At 33.7% G+C, this 13,938-nt stretch overlaps 1 protein-coding gene across 3 annotated transcripts; it reads right to left on the reverse strand.

Moving 5' to 3' along the window:
* Nucleotides 1–1,369: 1,369 nt before the first annotated feature.
* LOC142547469 (actin-related protein 7-like) lies at nt 1,370–9,669 on the reverse strand. Of its 3 annotated transcripts, none has more exons than XM_075655788.1 (7): nt 9,450–9,669; nt 7,103–7,318; nt 6,082–6,223; nt 4,710–4,954; nt 3,083–3,266; nt 2,350–2,417; nt 1,370–1,695 (listed from the first exon to the last, which is right to left on the reverse strand). In XM_075655788.1, the coding sequence occupies exons 1-7, from the start codon at nt 9,525–9,527 to the stop codon at nt 1,672–1,674; spliced, it is 957 nt and encodes a 318-aa protein (XP_075511903.1). In that variant the 5' UTR covers nt 9,528–9,669; the 3' UTR covers nt 1,370–1,671. The 3 variants fall into 3 exon arrangements, with proteins under 3 accessions (XP_075511903.1, XP_075511901.1, XP_075511902.1); XM_075655786.1 differs by having other exon boundaries at nt 1,370–1,702; XM_075655787.1 differs by lacking the exon at nt 9,450–9,669 and adding an exon at nt 8,095–8,415 and having other exon boundaries at nt 1,370–1,702.
* Between the last annotated feature and the right edge of the window lie 4,269 nt (nt 9,670–13,938).

The following is a 13,938-nucleotide window of genomic DNA, read 5'->3' on the forward strand; positions in this document are numbered from 1 at the left end:
AATCTTTCAAAGATCGTTTTTTGCTACCATACCAACTCAAGTAGTTCAAGCTAACCATTGGTTTTTTGTGTTGTTGTCTGATGAACCGATGATTCTTAAATACCCAAATTTTGTAAAGTGATCACTAATAATTTCAACTTAGACAATTATAAGTCATAGTTTGAGTGAGTAACAAGAAGTTGTAAAACCAAAATCTTTTAGTGGATTCCTTCTTAAGTAAAAAAAAAGTGACGTAAGAGTATATATCTCCAAACATCCATAATTATCTATCTCGCTTACTCTGTGCAATTTATATTATTGCTTATCTATTAACTAGTTGTTATTTGTTAACTGTTGTTTACTTTGAATATATACCTTATAACTAATCAAATCAGACTGTTTCTGCATTTAATTATTTTCAGTGGTCCAGTGAAGCTATTCTTCCAAAAATATTTATTAACCGACTAAAAATTGTTAAGAACAACTGAAGTTTTGCAAACTCTAAACCGATCCCAATACATTATTTTCAAGAAACTTGATAAATTCCATAATTATTGCATATTCGAATGTGAAAATCTGGGTCTTACACCTAGTATTTGGTCATGATTAAGAATAATTATTGAGACGATAAAATAAAATAATTACTGAGATAAATTTTTAGAATGTTTTAAAAAATATGAATTGAAAAATATCAGAGTTATAAATGAAAATATATCGGGCCAGGACTTAATGTAATTAGAATATATACGTGTGCTTCTCCATCTCTCACAATTTACACATTTAAACTCGTGCACTAACGCTCGGATCCCCAAAATTCAAACCCTTTATTTTGGCTATTTTAACCGCGGTCGCACCACTGCCGCGCAACTGTCGAAGTAGGTCGTCAGTCATAAACTATAAAGATAGTTAGCAAAATAATTTTGATCAATTTTTTTTTTAATTAAAAGATAAGATCCAAGTGTATTTGAACAAATCAATATTCAAAAATTTTGATAAATTCATTCACCAAAACCACACGCCTCCACCCGCCTGCATGTCCTTCACTTCTCTTCCCAGCACGCACGTCTTTCTATTGCGAATTTCTCTCAAAAGAATAACGCAATTATGTTTGCGTTATTCGTATGGAGACTTATTTTAGATTGTCTATTCTTGTTTTACGAATATGCTTGTTTTTTGTATTTTAAAGCTTGACTTTTATAAGCATACAAGTTTAGTTTGAAAAATTCTAATTAATTAAAAAAAATTGAATGGATCATATTTTTTGAGGCGTCCAATTTTTAAAATTGAACTTGGACCCAAAAAATTTCAGGTAAGACCGTAAAAGCAATTGAAATGTATAAAATCAATAATAATAAACATAAAATACTCCTACTCTCATCTGATTGCATAGTAAATAAACAGCAGAACGTCCATTTCAAAAGATGCCAATAGTGACCACAGCATGTCAAGTAAAGATTTGGTTAGTTTCCTATGAAGCTCTGTTGAACATCACAGACGGTGTCATTACTACAAGTTTACAACAAAGCAAAGAATAAAAGTCGAGTTTGATCTAAATTTGTTATTTCGATTCTCAGAAGCATTTGCGATGAACAATGGATGGTCCGCTTTCATCGTAATCTGCTTTGGTTACATGTTGGTTTTGAGGAAACACGACTTTGGCAAGAATGGCTCCTCCCACCCATGCCGAATACCTCAACAAATTTTCCGGCATATATTCTGGAGGCTACATGTCATTGATAAACAAAGAATGATTCATTATTAGACAAAATAACAGAGAGGTGTCCAAGACAATAGCTAAATTATAAGCTATTTGTTTTTCAAATATACAAATATCTAAGAAAATCATGTAGAAAAACTATATAAAAAAATTGAAGATTACATATTTTTTAAATTATTAGGTGGAGTAGGAAAACCAGCCCAAATATCATACGGTTTTCATCATCTTGATTTCATCGGCTTACACACATTTTCAGGTTTCTGTCGACAGGACTACTGAAGAGTAGCAAACATGGATTTACATCTGAAAGACCCTAAAACAATGTTTTTAAAAATGAGTTTTACGGCTGATATTAATTTCATATAAGCAGGTGCTATAGGCTATTTGTGCTCGACCCATTTTCGAAAATGAGGTGAAATTTCTTCTTTTAATAATTACATCCAGTTTGAGCAACATACACTGCTTAAAACATATCACGTCAAGAAGATTATTTCCAGAACTTTAACATGGACTGCTTTGGCTTGTCAAGAGAACATATTTATGTTGATATTCATGAAATATATTTTAAAACTCAAATGGTATTGTTGTTCAAATTGGATTGAGAATGAAGAAAGATAGGAAGTGTAAATAAAAGGCAACTATATTTAAATTACCTTCACCAGACAAGGACGGATAGCAGAGGAGCAAAGGCCAGCTTCCTTCTGAAACCTATCTTCGAAACCTACGACAAGAAGCAACCGACGGCATCAGCCACAGCTAAATACGGCAAACTGTTTGCTCAGTCAAACCAAAAAATCCTCGTATAAAAGCAAGGGATCAAAACAGCTATGTCCATCAAGTTATCATAAAATCAACTGAAAATATTAACTTAAACACACGAACCACCGACCCGCATACAGGCAAAGCTGTCTTATTTAAATAAACAAATATTGTCACTTGGCAAAAACCAATTTCCAAACCCAGAACTCAGAACTAGTATTAAGATGTCTTGGAACCATGCATACTTATCATGAATTACTTCAACCATAAATGCTATTAAGAAATCAAAAAAACAAATTCCAAATAAGCAACATATATATATATATTTTATTTTTTTTAATTTTTTTTTCTGTTTCTTTTCTAAATGCGCTTAAACTATTGGCTCACCTTTTTATAATAAGTGCAAGGGTATAGTTCCGGCTCGATCTAACAAAGATAATGAGGAAGGCATTATACTGTTTATACTTCTTGCAAAGCATACAGATTTTGTAGTTTGCAGAAGTTTTCGGATTAAAAGGCATCAATTAAAATTATATGTTTTTTGCCAGCATCACGATTGTCACAACGTACAAAGATCATAGTGAACAATGCATCTCATTCAGCTGATACATATTTTAAGAATCTCACCAATCATCGAGGTACTTCCACCGCAAAGCACGGTATTTTCTAGTAGCTGACGATGATTTTCGGATGACACCGTCGAAACACATCTAACAAGCTGCTCCACTATTCCATGTGCCTCTAAATTTAAAATGGATGGTTGAAATAAGGCCTCACCAACAGTATATCTTCCTCTTCCAATTTTTATCACCTGAAAGAGCGACATAAAGATTTACATTTCATGAACACGAGAATGACCTGTTATGCGTTAATTATTCATGGCTGATTTAGTGTCTAATGTCAGCCATAAAATTGAAGCAACTTAAGTTGGTGACTGTGCATTCATACAGGCGATGCTGCATCATCTCGAACTTGGCAAAATCGCGCCATCCAATCACAAGAAAGCTCTTCAACATCAAGTATTGGTATTGGCATTGGCAACAGCATATAAATCAAACTTAGAATCCCTTAAGCATGTATATTAGCAGTCCAATTAGCAAGGCAATGGCATCCAATCAAAGCAAACTCTTTCAACATTAAGGTCCTCAAAGTCGGCAGAGGACACCAAATTGTGTGGAGTATAAGTTAAACAGACATGCATCTTTCTTAGAATCTACTTATTCAACAAGTTTATGATGTCATACTGTCATGGGCTCTCGGCCCAAACCAAGAAGAATTGCTATGGGAAATCCAAATAAAAGAGGATCTAAGCTGATTTGATATCTTTTATTTGATTATTATCTTTTATTCTAGTTAAGTTTGTATAAATGAGATGGTTATGATATTTAGGATTGTGAGTTAGGTTATAGTAATCTTTTAGTTTTGGTTAAGATATGATGATCCTTTATTTTGGTTAGGATAAATTTATCTTTTGTATGAATCTCTCTCATATATGGGAGGATTGAATTAATAAAAAAGGGTGAAGAAGAAATATTATTCACCATCTTATGATATGAGATATGAAATTCTCTCTCAACGAGCTCAAAACCAAAAATCAAGCCTTTAACGAGCCTGAAATTTAAAGCATCATGTTTCATGATCGGGCCATAAATCGACTCATAACGAGATCCACAACTTGGGACCATAACATATGAATAGCCGCATTAGCATTCTGATGTATGTATTTGTATCAAACACGGAAAGTATATTTTGGCTATTGCAGAACAAAAAATAAAGTCCTGGAGCACAAGAAGAGAGAAGCAATTATGGTGCATGAACTTTCCACATTGCCATTTAAAATAACATCTTAGCCTCCGTTTTATCAATCTCTCTCAGTTGCAAATCAACCCATAAGATTTTTGTGCCAATGAGAACTCAAATTCCAACCCAAAGAAATGACTGGATGCAAGCATGCAAAGTCGCTGAGGATGCACAAGAGTGCACACCATTTTCTAAAACATGAACACTAGCACCACCATCTAGCATTTGTGCTTCATTGTTTCTTGTATTTGTCATGCTTGCTTATGATCTTTTTTGTATTTTGGAAAAGAACTGGATATGATAGCTTACATGCATGAGGTAAACAAATATGGCATATCTTTTTAGAGCTGAAAATAGAGAAGGTATCTAAAAAGGTCATATTAACTCAAAATTCAGTTATTCCTTGATTTGAAATCATAGTTCACCATCAAGACAGAAAAATAGATGCATGGACCTGTCCATCAGGAAGAGTATGTTGCTCCTCAGGGCAGTCATGCTGAAATTGATCATAAGAAGCAGCATCCTCAGCACAGCATGCATAGTGCTCCTTTAATTTTTCACATTCAGAGATACTAAGGTTAACAAGTGGATTAGATTTCCCAAGCTCTTGAGCAAATAAATTAGTTAAATCCATTCCTCCGATTTCAAATCTTCTTGAAGATATATGCTGAACAGCACCTTCAATTACTGATGCAATATCTGAAAATATGGATGTCTGAGGGGATTACAGCAGAGTACTAAATAAAATGGCTCAGCAAAATAAAAATTCAGCTTAAAGATACCAGCGAGACAGAAATCTAGAGAAATATATGATTTCATGAGACCAAGTTCATTGTGTCAGCTGAGCCTCAAATCACTAGAAGCAAGCAAGAGAAAGTAAATGTTTGAAGGAAGAAGGCAAAAGATTAAAAAAAAAACAACGGAAATGTTTGGTCTATTGGTATTGTTTTTAAAAAACATTCTCTCCACCAAAACAAGACAAAGCATAAATCACATTGTCCATTTCAATCTCCCGAAAATATTTTTTATCTTACTTTTATATCTTCCGGACAATCATTACTTCATCACTCTTCTCATGAATTACCAAACATACTTTATTATTATATTATATTATAACTCAAAACATTTTATTTCAAAATTTTAATGACATGAATAAACCAACAAATTTTTAATGACATGATATCTGTAGTAAAAAATATATACTCCCAACAATAAAACCAAACATGTATTACTCTTCAACACAATGTCTCAATACATAGTTTCTCGAAACATCTTCCAAAAACACTCAAAAACAGTACCAACCATTACCTAGTATGTGTTTTTCATTGGAATCCTTTTTGTTCGTAATGTGTTCTCAACAGAAGTATTTATTTTGGAGATCATGGAGCCAACTCAAATTATGAAGCAAAAGGTGAACTTGAGAAAATGTGGATGAGCAGCTTACACAACTGCCGGTGATAGAAATAAAACCGCCATCAGCAGCTTCGAAGACAACTTTGGGATGATTCAGAGAACAACAAGCACTTTTTACCAAATAGCCATCTTCTATAGCTTGTTTCATGGCATAAATTCTACCGCATTAAAAATTTTGTAGCTTATAACATACTGGAAATTGAAAGGTGTGGTGTAGAGTGGAACACCCTAGATATAAAACCAAACCCCTTTTGCTTAAGACATTATGCTTAAGTTCAAAAGGTATGAAAAAAGGACAGTGTCAAAACCAAATGGACATAGTGACTTGTGACAGCTGAAATCTACAACCAATTTCAACTCTGCCATCAATCAAAGAATCTATGTTACCCAAAAAAACAAAGCAACAACTTTACCGGTCTTGCCATGGCCAATATCCACCGTGCAACCTGAGATACGTCCAACAGCATATAGTGATAGCACTGCTTGCTCAGATGCATAAAAGCCTGAGATGTTGAAATTCTCAAACATCATTTGGACCAATTGTTCTCTAATGGCCTGTCCAAAAAGAATTTTATTAATCATATAATAGTAAAAAAAAATTACAAAAGAATTCATGCAATAAGTTCTCTGCTTCATCACCAATATGACAAAGGGGTATCTTCCTGGTTAAAAGCACAATTTGAGTTTAGCAACTTGTGTCAAGCCTTAACAAAATTCAGACGCTACAGTTCAAGATGTCATTCAAAATCTGCAAGATCTTCGTTTTTCTCACTCTTTCCTTTTTCAAATTTCCCAGAGTTTTGGGGCCCAATTAGTTTTGCTTTTTTGAGTGAAAACATAAACTTCTGAAGGGAAACAGTGTAATTAGTATTGTGAAAATCCATGAACAAAAGACAAAGTAATCACAGATCATCACCTGGTACTCTAAATGATCCATTACCAAAATTCTTCCCATCAATCTCAGCATGCAGGGTTGATGTAAATCAATTTTTCACTACCAATACATAGGAAATTATGTGACACCTTCAACTCTTATTTCCTACAAACAAACTCATAAGGAGATTTATTTGTCAATAAAACATGAAAAGTACTTCTATTAGCTCATTGGGAAAACCATTCATAACTCTATCTTGGTAGCTCTCACCAGCACTATCGATATTTCAAAAGTAATATGTGGCAAACAATAGGCCTTTCTCTTATAAGCATAAACACAATTACATTTTCTTCTTCCATCTTCAGCACCAACCTTTACAAATTCTCCTGATTGAACTTTGTAATTCAAATACAAGCACGTCTCATGTCACCAGCACACACAAACACACACACACACACAAGACACCAAAAAAAAAAGATTCTTGAGCACTGAGCAGTCATAAAATGAGAAAACAAATGATGAAGCATATATTTGAATGATATCAAAACACTTTGCATAACCTTAGGAGTTGCAAGTGGATCAGTAAATAAAACTTGTCCTTCATTGCCCATCTCCCACCCTAGCCCAGTATAAAACACATGCTTTAATAGATCTTCCATTGCATCCCAGTCGTTGACAAATCCTCGGACAACTGGATCAACAGTTTTGTTATCAAACAAGAAAGGATCTGCTGAGGAATCATCTTCAGGTACTTGTTTCATTTGAGTCGAGATTACCTGCGATACGACATATGCTAAAAATGACAGAGGAAAAAAGAAAACAATAAAGAAAACCTCGACAATCAAAGCATATATCAAGAAGCATAGTGTTATTGACAAAGAAGAAGTCATTAAACAAAAATGGTGTGATCTTTCGCACCATAAAAAGAAATCACACACATTTTTTTGAAATGTATATCCTAAACGAGTATCTAGAAATGAAAACGAACAAGGAAAACAAGTTTATAGCAAGAGTCACACGACTGAGAAATTGAAACACTGAGGTTCACGTCGTCAACAACTCGTGATAATATTGATACATAACGGATCAAGTTATTAACAACTCGTGACAATTCGAGGATTTTCTAATTTAACAGTCTTATCAAGGCAATCAAATCGCACGACTTCTCTCCTATAATTCCACCCAGGTAAAGTCAAGAGACTGAACTGACAGAATTCCCTTTACATCAATCTTGTGGCAATTATGTTAGGTTATCCCCCAGATCGATTATTAAATGAGATACAAAAAATAGATATGTACTTTTTTAGGCAATGCCAAAAATGCTCATTAGTTCCTTAATTTGCATTCTTCTTCTGCATCTCCATTCTAATAGAACCACGACCCTTGAGAATCTCAAAACTCAACCCATCCTAAAAACCCTATTTCGGCGTCAAAATCTTAAACCCCTAATCAGAATGCATTTACCATGGCCCTTTCATCCCAAGAGCTTCCCAATACAAATTAACAACAATTACAGATCCCTTTTTCTAAAAGAAGAAAACTAGGAGGTTACCATAGGGCCGATTTCCGGCAAAGCATGATTAAATTTGATAACTTTAGAACCGACATCCACCACAGCTGGCTGCTCCATTTCTGTTTGAATCCACAAAGGGAGAATCCAGGGGCAAGAGGATGATATTTTGATGACAAGAGAAAGATAGGGCACCAAATCGACTAAACACTCTTTTATCAGATGAACAAATTTGAAAACAAAAGCATCAATTTTATGGAACTTTTGGAAGGTCGGTCGGAGCGGCTTGCAAAAGGTCAAAGATACTACTCATGTCAAAGCAATGTGAAATAAGGGAAATTTACATTTAACATAAATTACATTAAAACTCTCATTGAGGAAAGATAGGCATAAATGCGACTTTAAATTATTACATCCAAACTTCTAAATTCCAAATATACCCTTCTTCGGCAAAACGAAAATATTTACTCATTTAGATTAGCATACCTATTTCATTATTAAGCTATCATGCTCCATATTCTTTTCCATCAAGCATAGCAGCCAAAGAAATCAAAATTCAACTCAAAAGGCAAGTTATCCAGCACTCACCAACGTTATTGACTCCAAAAAACCTTGAAAACGAATTAATTTATTGCTGGTGGTCTATGTAAAATGAAACATATACCAAGTCTAAGTGCCCCTGTCAGACAACTAATGCTTGAAGATTATTATGCCATTGAAATTCTTCATTGTACACTCTAGATAAAGTTTCTACTGAACACACACTTCTAGATGTACCAATATGTTTTTGTCCCATGACATGAGGTTTCTAGCATAGAAGTCTAGTTAAACACAACTTTTTCGTCTCCCTAAACAGATAAATCGCAGTACATAAAAATAAATCTGCAAGACATTATGCAAAATTATAACGCAATGACATTCTGTTCTCGGAGAATTCAAGGCATCAAAGCACAAACGTGTGAACAGACATGAAGATCGTGGCTCTTCAGTCTTCACAGCAACTTTTGGCTAAAAAAACCATTCTTGTGAGCATTGCCTTGAAAATGCAAATAAAGTTACAAAATTTTATTTTGGTTTCACCTGCAACGAGCATAAGGCTGTTGGCTATATATTTTGAGCCGCTTGTAAATCCGCTACATGGAAAAAATTATATGCGTTACAACAAAAACCCACACACGAAGTTTACCCGATTGGAATATTTTTGAACATCCATACGATTTTTTGCCGGGAAGGCTTAGAATTGAAACCTCATCTTTGTCACTCACATCCCACCTCACACTAAAACCCACACAGAGAAATACGACATGTACAGCGAATACATTTGCAGGGGTCGTGAAGAATTCTCAAAACTGCAGAAATCTCTTATTTAAAAAATAAGAAGAATTAGCCACGATTACCATAGAAGGAGGATGATCCGGAACAGCAAAACCGGCTTTGAGCAGCTTAGAACCAGCGTCCACCACCACCGCCTCCATTCTCTCACCACCAAAACGCTGAAATCAAGAGAGAGACTCTGCGCTCTACGTTACACACCCGTACCACTTCTTGTTTGCCTTGCCTTCTTCAACCGGCGAGTCTTGCCTTGTTTTTCCCCTGATTGTGTCGATTATTAATATCTATACTATACTGTTTGTATTATTAAGCGTGTAGCGTTTTTAGAAAGCCTTTTTGAAAAGAGCATTAAAAAAAACTGAGAAGGACATCAAATTTTTTTCATTTTTACTTACGTATAATAATTTCAACCACATCAATCATACATCTGAAATCTTTTCCAAAAATAGAAGATCTAACCGTACCAACACATTTGAAAACTTTTCAATTTGAAAAAAAAACTTACGGTTAGTATTGTTATCAAAGAAACTTTTTTTCTACCATAGTATTATTACGTTTTTTTATTGAAATCAAGTTTAATAGAGAAATAGATTTTTTGTTATACACAACAATGTGTACGAACACATTAATCATAATATTTATATCAAATTTCAAATGTCTAATATTCATTCTATAAATTGATTAAACAATATTTCAAATATCTAATATTATGTTACACGCAACACGTGTGTCTCAGTCGCTAGTTTTACATGAAAGACAAATAACAAATATAATACATCAAATGGGTCATTTTTCATCAAAGTCCACGAACTCAAAAAGTCCAAAGAAAAAATGTATACAAACATCAAGAGGACAAGTGCACTGAGCACACGCAACATGTTTACACAATATTTTTTATAATTAATTGATTTATATTCAAATGGGAATAATATTAATCATAAAAAAAATATTACAAATGTTGATATTGATAAAGTTGTTCAAATTTTATATCAGATATAAAATAATTGGTAATCAAATGTCATATATCAGTACCATATTTTCAATGTTTTGTACTGATTTTTATTCAAAAAATCAAATGTGTCATTAATATCCATATTTGTTATATATGTCAGAGTACTTAAAAATCATATATTAACATGAAGACAACCAACAAGTTTTAATAATAATAATAATATCATTATATTTTACACTAACAATATTACACTCATTTATTATGGATTAATCGGTTTCTACCGATATTTTGCAAACTTTTACAAAATTTAAACAAACACATTATAGAAGGAAAATCATTGTTCATATTATTGCGAAATCATTTCTTAACAAAATTAACTGCTATAAGTCCAACTTTTAAAAGTTCTTTTATCAAATAAAAAAACTTGAGCAGTTTTAATGTTTAAATAAATGTTAACAAATATTTTTGTTTTTATCTTTAAATAGAATCAGAAGTACATTCCTAAAAACCATAAATTATGGTTTTTAAAAACACACTTGAATTAGTTTTAAAAAAACAGTATTTTTATCTAACAATATAATTTTTCAAAAATTCATTTTCTAAAAAAATAATTTTATTTTGTTGGCTTTTCCAATCAAACACACTCTTAATAACTATTGAAATCTGAAAGAAACCTAAGCCGATGAATATAATATTAACTATTAAATTTGTATAATTTGGCAAAAGAATAATTTGATTTATACGTTACAACATTTAGTTACAACATTTATATATGTTATCTTGAAATTTTATGTTTATAAAAATATAACTTAGATTTTATATTCAAAAATAATATTTACAATCTAAAAAAAATGTTAACTCATAGGAAATAAATATCCTAATTTTCTTGTTCAATGTGGCAAATTGAGTGGAAGTATTGCCAAAATTTAAGGAAAACAAGGATTGAAATGCATTCTATCATGCAAAAAGAAAATGATATACCTTTGTTAATTGATATATTTGAAGATTAATATGCGTTCTATCTTCATAATTTGTTCTGATAAAAAAAATTTAACTTTGTCCACATGCCGTGGATAAGAGTGAGTAATACAACCAATCCAACTGTTAGAGCAGAGATATTTGGGGGAATAATTTTAGTCAAACTTTGTTTTTAAAAATTACTCTCCAAATGTATTTGAGTGTTTTGAAATACACATTAGAATATCATTTTTTTTAAATGTTTGATCAATGTTATTTTACTAATTATCCTGAGTGAGCAAGCATTGTAAGTTTTTTTTCCCACAAAGAAACTCTTCTAACTATCCGATACCAGAAAAATTTAAAAAAAAATTGAAAATGAATATGTTATATGCTAAAAAAAGTCATCCAAAAATAATTAATATCTACCCTTTTATTTGTTCAAACAAATATGTGATATTCTTCTTAATTGATGATAATATCTTCTTCTTTTTTGGGTGAAAGTAAATTATTTGGTAACTTTTTACTCAGCTATTCCGGACACTCTTGGAATTGCACTAAGATTTGAGAGAGAAACTATGTAAATGGTGTGAAAATTCTGAATCTCGAATGCCTATTAATGGCCGGAGTTCGGAAAGTTCATATCTGAACCTACTCTATAGCTACTTGTCATGCTTGCTTTGACGCCTCATCGGACGAATGGGATCGGAAGGTCCAAACCAGGGTTTGGTAGTTCCGAACATCAACTTTATCTGCGTGCCAAGCACTCAAGCTCGAGTTGACACCTAAGCAGGTTCGGAAGGTCCGAATTGACTTTACCTGATTCCGAACTAGATGCTGATTAAACACCCTATTTTGCGCCTGAATCATGTTTAAACATTACTTTATTTTAAACACGTGTACTTATTTCTCTCTATTTTTTAGATCAGTTAGCTTAAGTGCATTTAGTTAGTTTAAGTTGGTTTAGGTAGTTTTTGACATCTGTATGCAACTCATGTGTATATATGTATGATTGATCATTTCCGTACAATACAACAGAGAAGAATTTTCTTCCATCTCCTGTGTTCTATGGCTCTGTTCGTAATATGGTATCAGCTGAAATTCCTTGCCGTTGTTGTTGATATCCTCGATATGTGAGAAAGCATCGTTGATTCTTCATTCTCTTGTAATCGAAGACTGATCGGTGATCATGGCGCCATCCGATTCGAGTTCACAATCCAGATCTGTAGTGGACGATCCGCTCAATCCCTATTTCTTACATCATTCTGATAATCCAGGTATTTCACTCGTTTCTCAGCAGCTCACTGGAGAAAACTATGCCTCTTGGAGTCGGGCGATGCGTATGGCGCTTTCGATAAAGAACAAACTAGGATTTATTGATGGATCTATTCCTCAACCAGATGATTCGGATCTTCATTTATGTGCTGCCTGATTTCGCAGCAACAATGTTGTGATCTCATGGATTCTCAACTCCGTATCCAAGAAAATTTCAGCTAAAATTTTGTTTTCCGATATAGCAGATGAAATTTGGAAGGATTTACGTGAGAGATTCCAACAGAGAAATGGTCCTCGTATCTTTGAGTTGCGACGTGCACTCTTCAATCATAATCAAGATCAAAATTTTGTTGGTGCATATTTCACAAAGCTAAAGACTTTTTGGGATGAATTATCCAATTTTCGGCCAGCTTGTACATACGAAAAATGCAGCTGTGGTGGGGTTCAGTACTGAACTCATTCCATCATCAAGAGCAAATCATGATGTTTTTACTTGGATTGAATGATTCTTTCTCTCATATCAGAGGTCAATTACTGTTAATGGATCTTCTGCCACCGATTAACAAACTCTTTTCCTTGGTAGCTCAAGAAGAACATCAACGAACAATCAGTTTAAACCCTGCATCTGACTCACCTATGGCCTTTGCTGTGAAATCTTAGCCCTCTAAGTCGACTTCCTATGGTCAGGACCAGCATCCAAAGTTCAAATACAAAAGAAGAGATCGTCCATACTGCACCAAAAGTGAGATTGGATACATGTTATGAGATTCATGGTTATCCCCCTGGATTTAAATCTCGGCCACGAATGCGTAATGACTATCATCCTTCTTCTTCGCATCCTTCTGTGGCCAATTTGAATCTGGAGGGGAATACTTCGGAAATTGGGGCTACGCCTATGGACCAGTTCTTTCAAACTCTTAGCCCCGACCAATATCAGCAATTGATGCAAACGTTTCAGTATCATATGTCCGCTGTCCCCAACAATACTATTGCATCGGGTGTGAATCCCACAACTCACACTGCAGGTATTTGTCTTTCGGTTTCAATGCCTCCAAATCTAACTTCAGGACAATTTTAGATCATTGATTTGGGTGCTTCTAGTCATATTTGTTGCAATGCTGATGCGTTTCAATCCATGTCTAAGATACATGATGCGGCTACGACATTGCCCGATCGAACCACGATTTCCGTTGATTCCATTGGTGATGTTCAGCTCACTTCAAACATTACACTTCGTAGAGTTTTATATGTTTCTCAATTTAATTCAACTTACTCTCTGTAAATATACTCACCACGACGTCCAACCTGGCTGTGCATTTTTTTTTCATGATCATTTTGTTATTCAGGAAGCCAATTCCGGGAGGATGATT

The sequence above is a fragment of the Primulina tabacum genome, chromosome 5, assembly GCF_025594145.1.
Source record: "Primulina tabacum isolate GXHZ01 chromosome 5, ASM2559414v2, whole genome shotgun sequence".
Classification (NCBI taxonomy): Eukaryota; Viridiplantae; Streptophyta; class Magnoliopsida; order Lamiales; family Gesneriaceae; genus Primulina; species Primulina tabacum.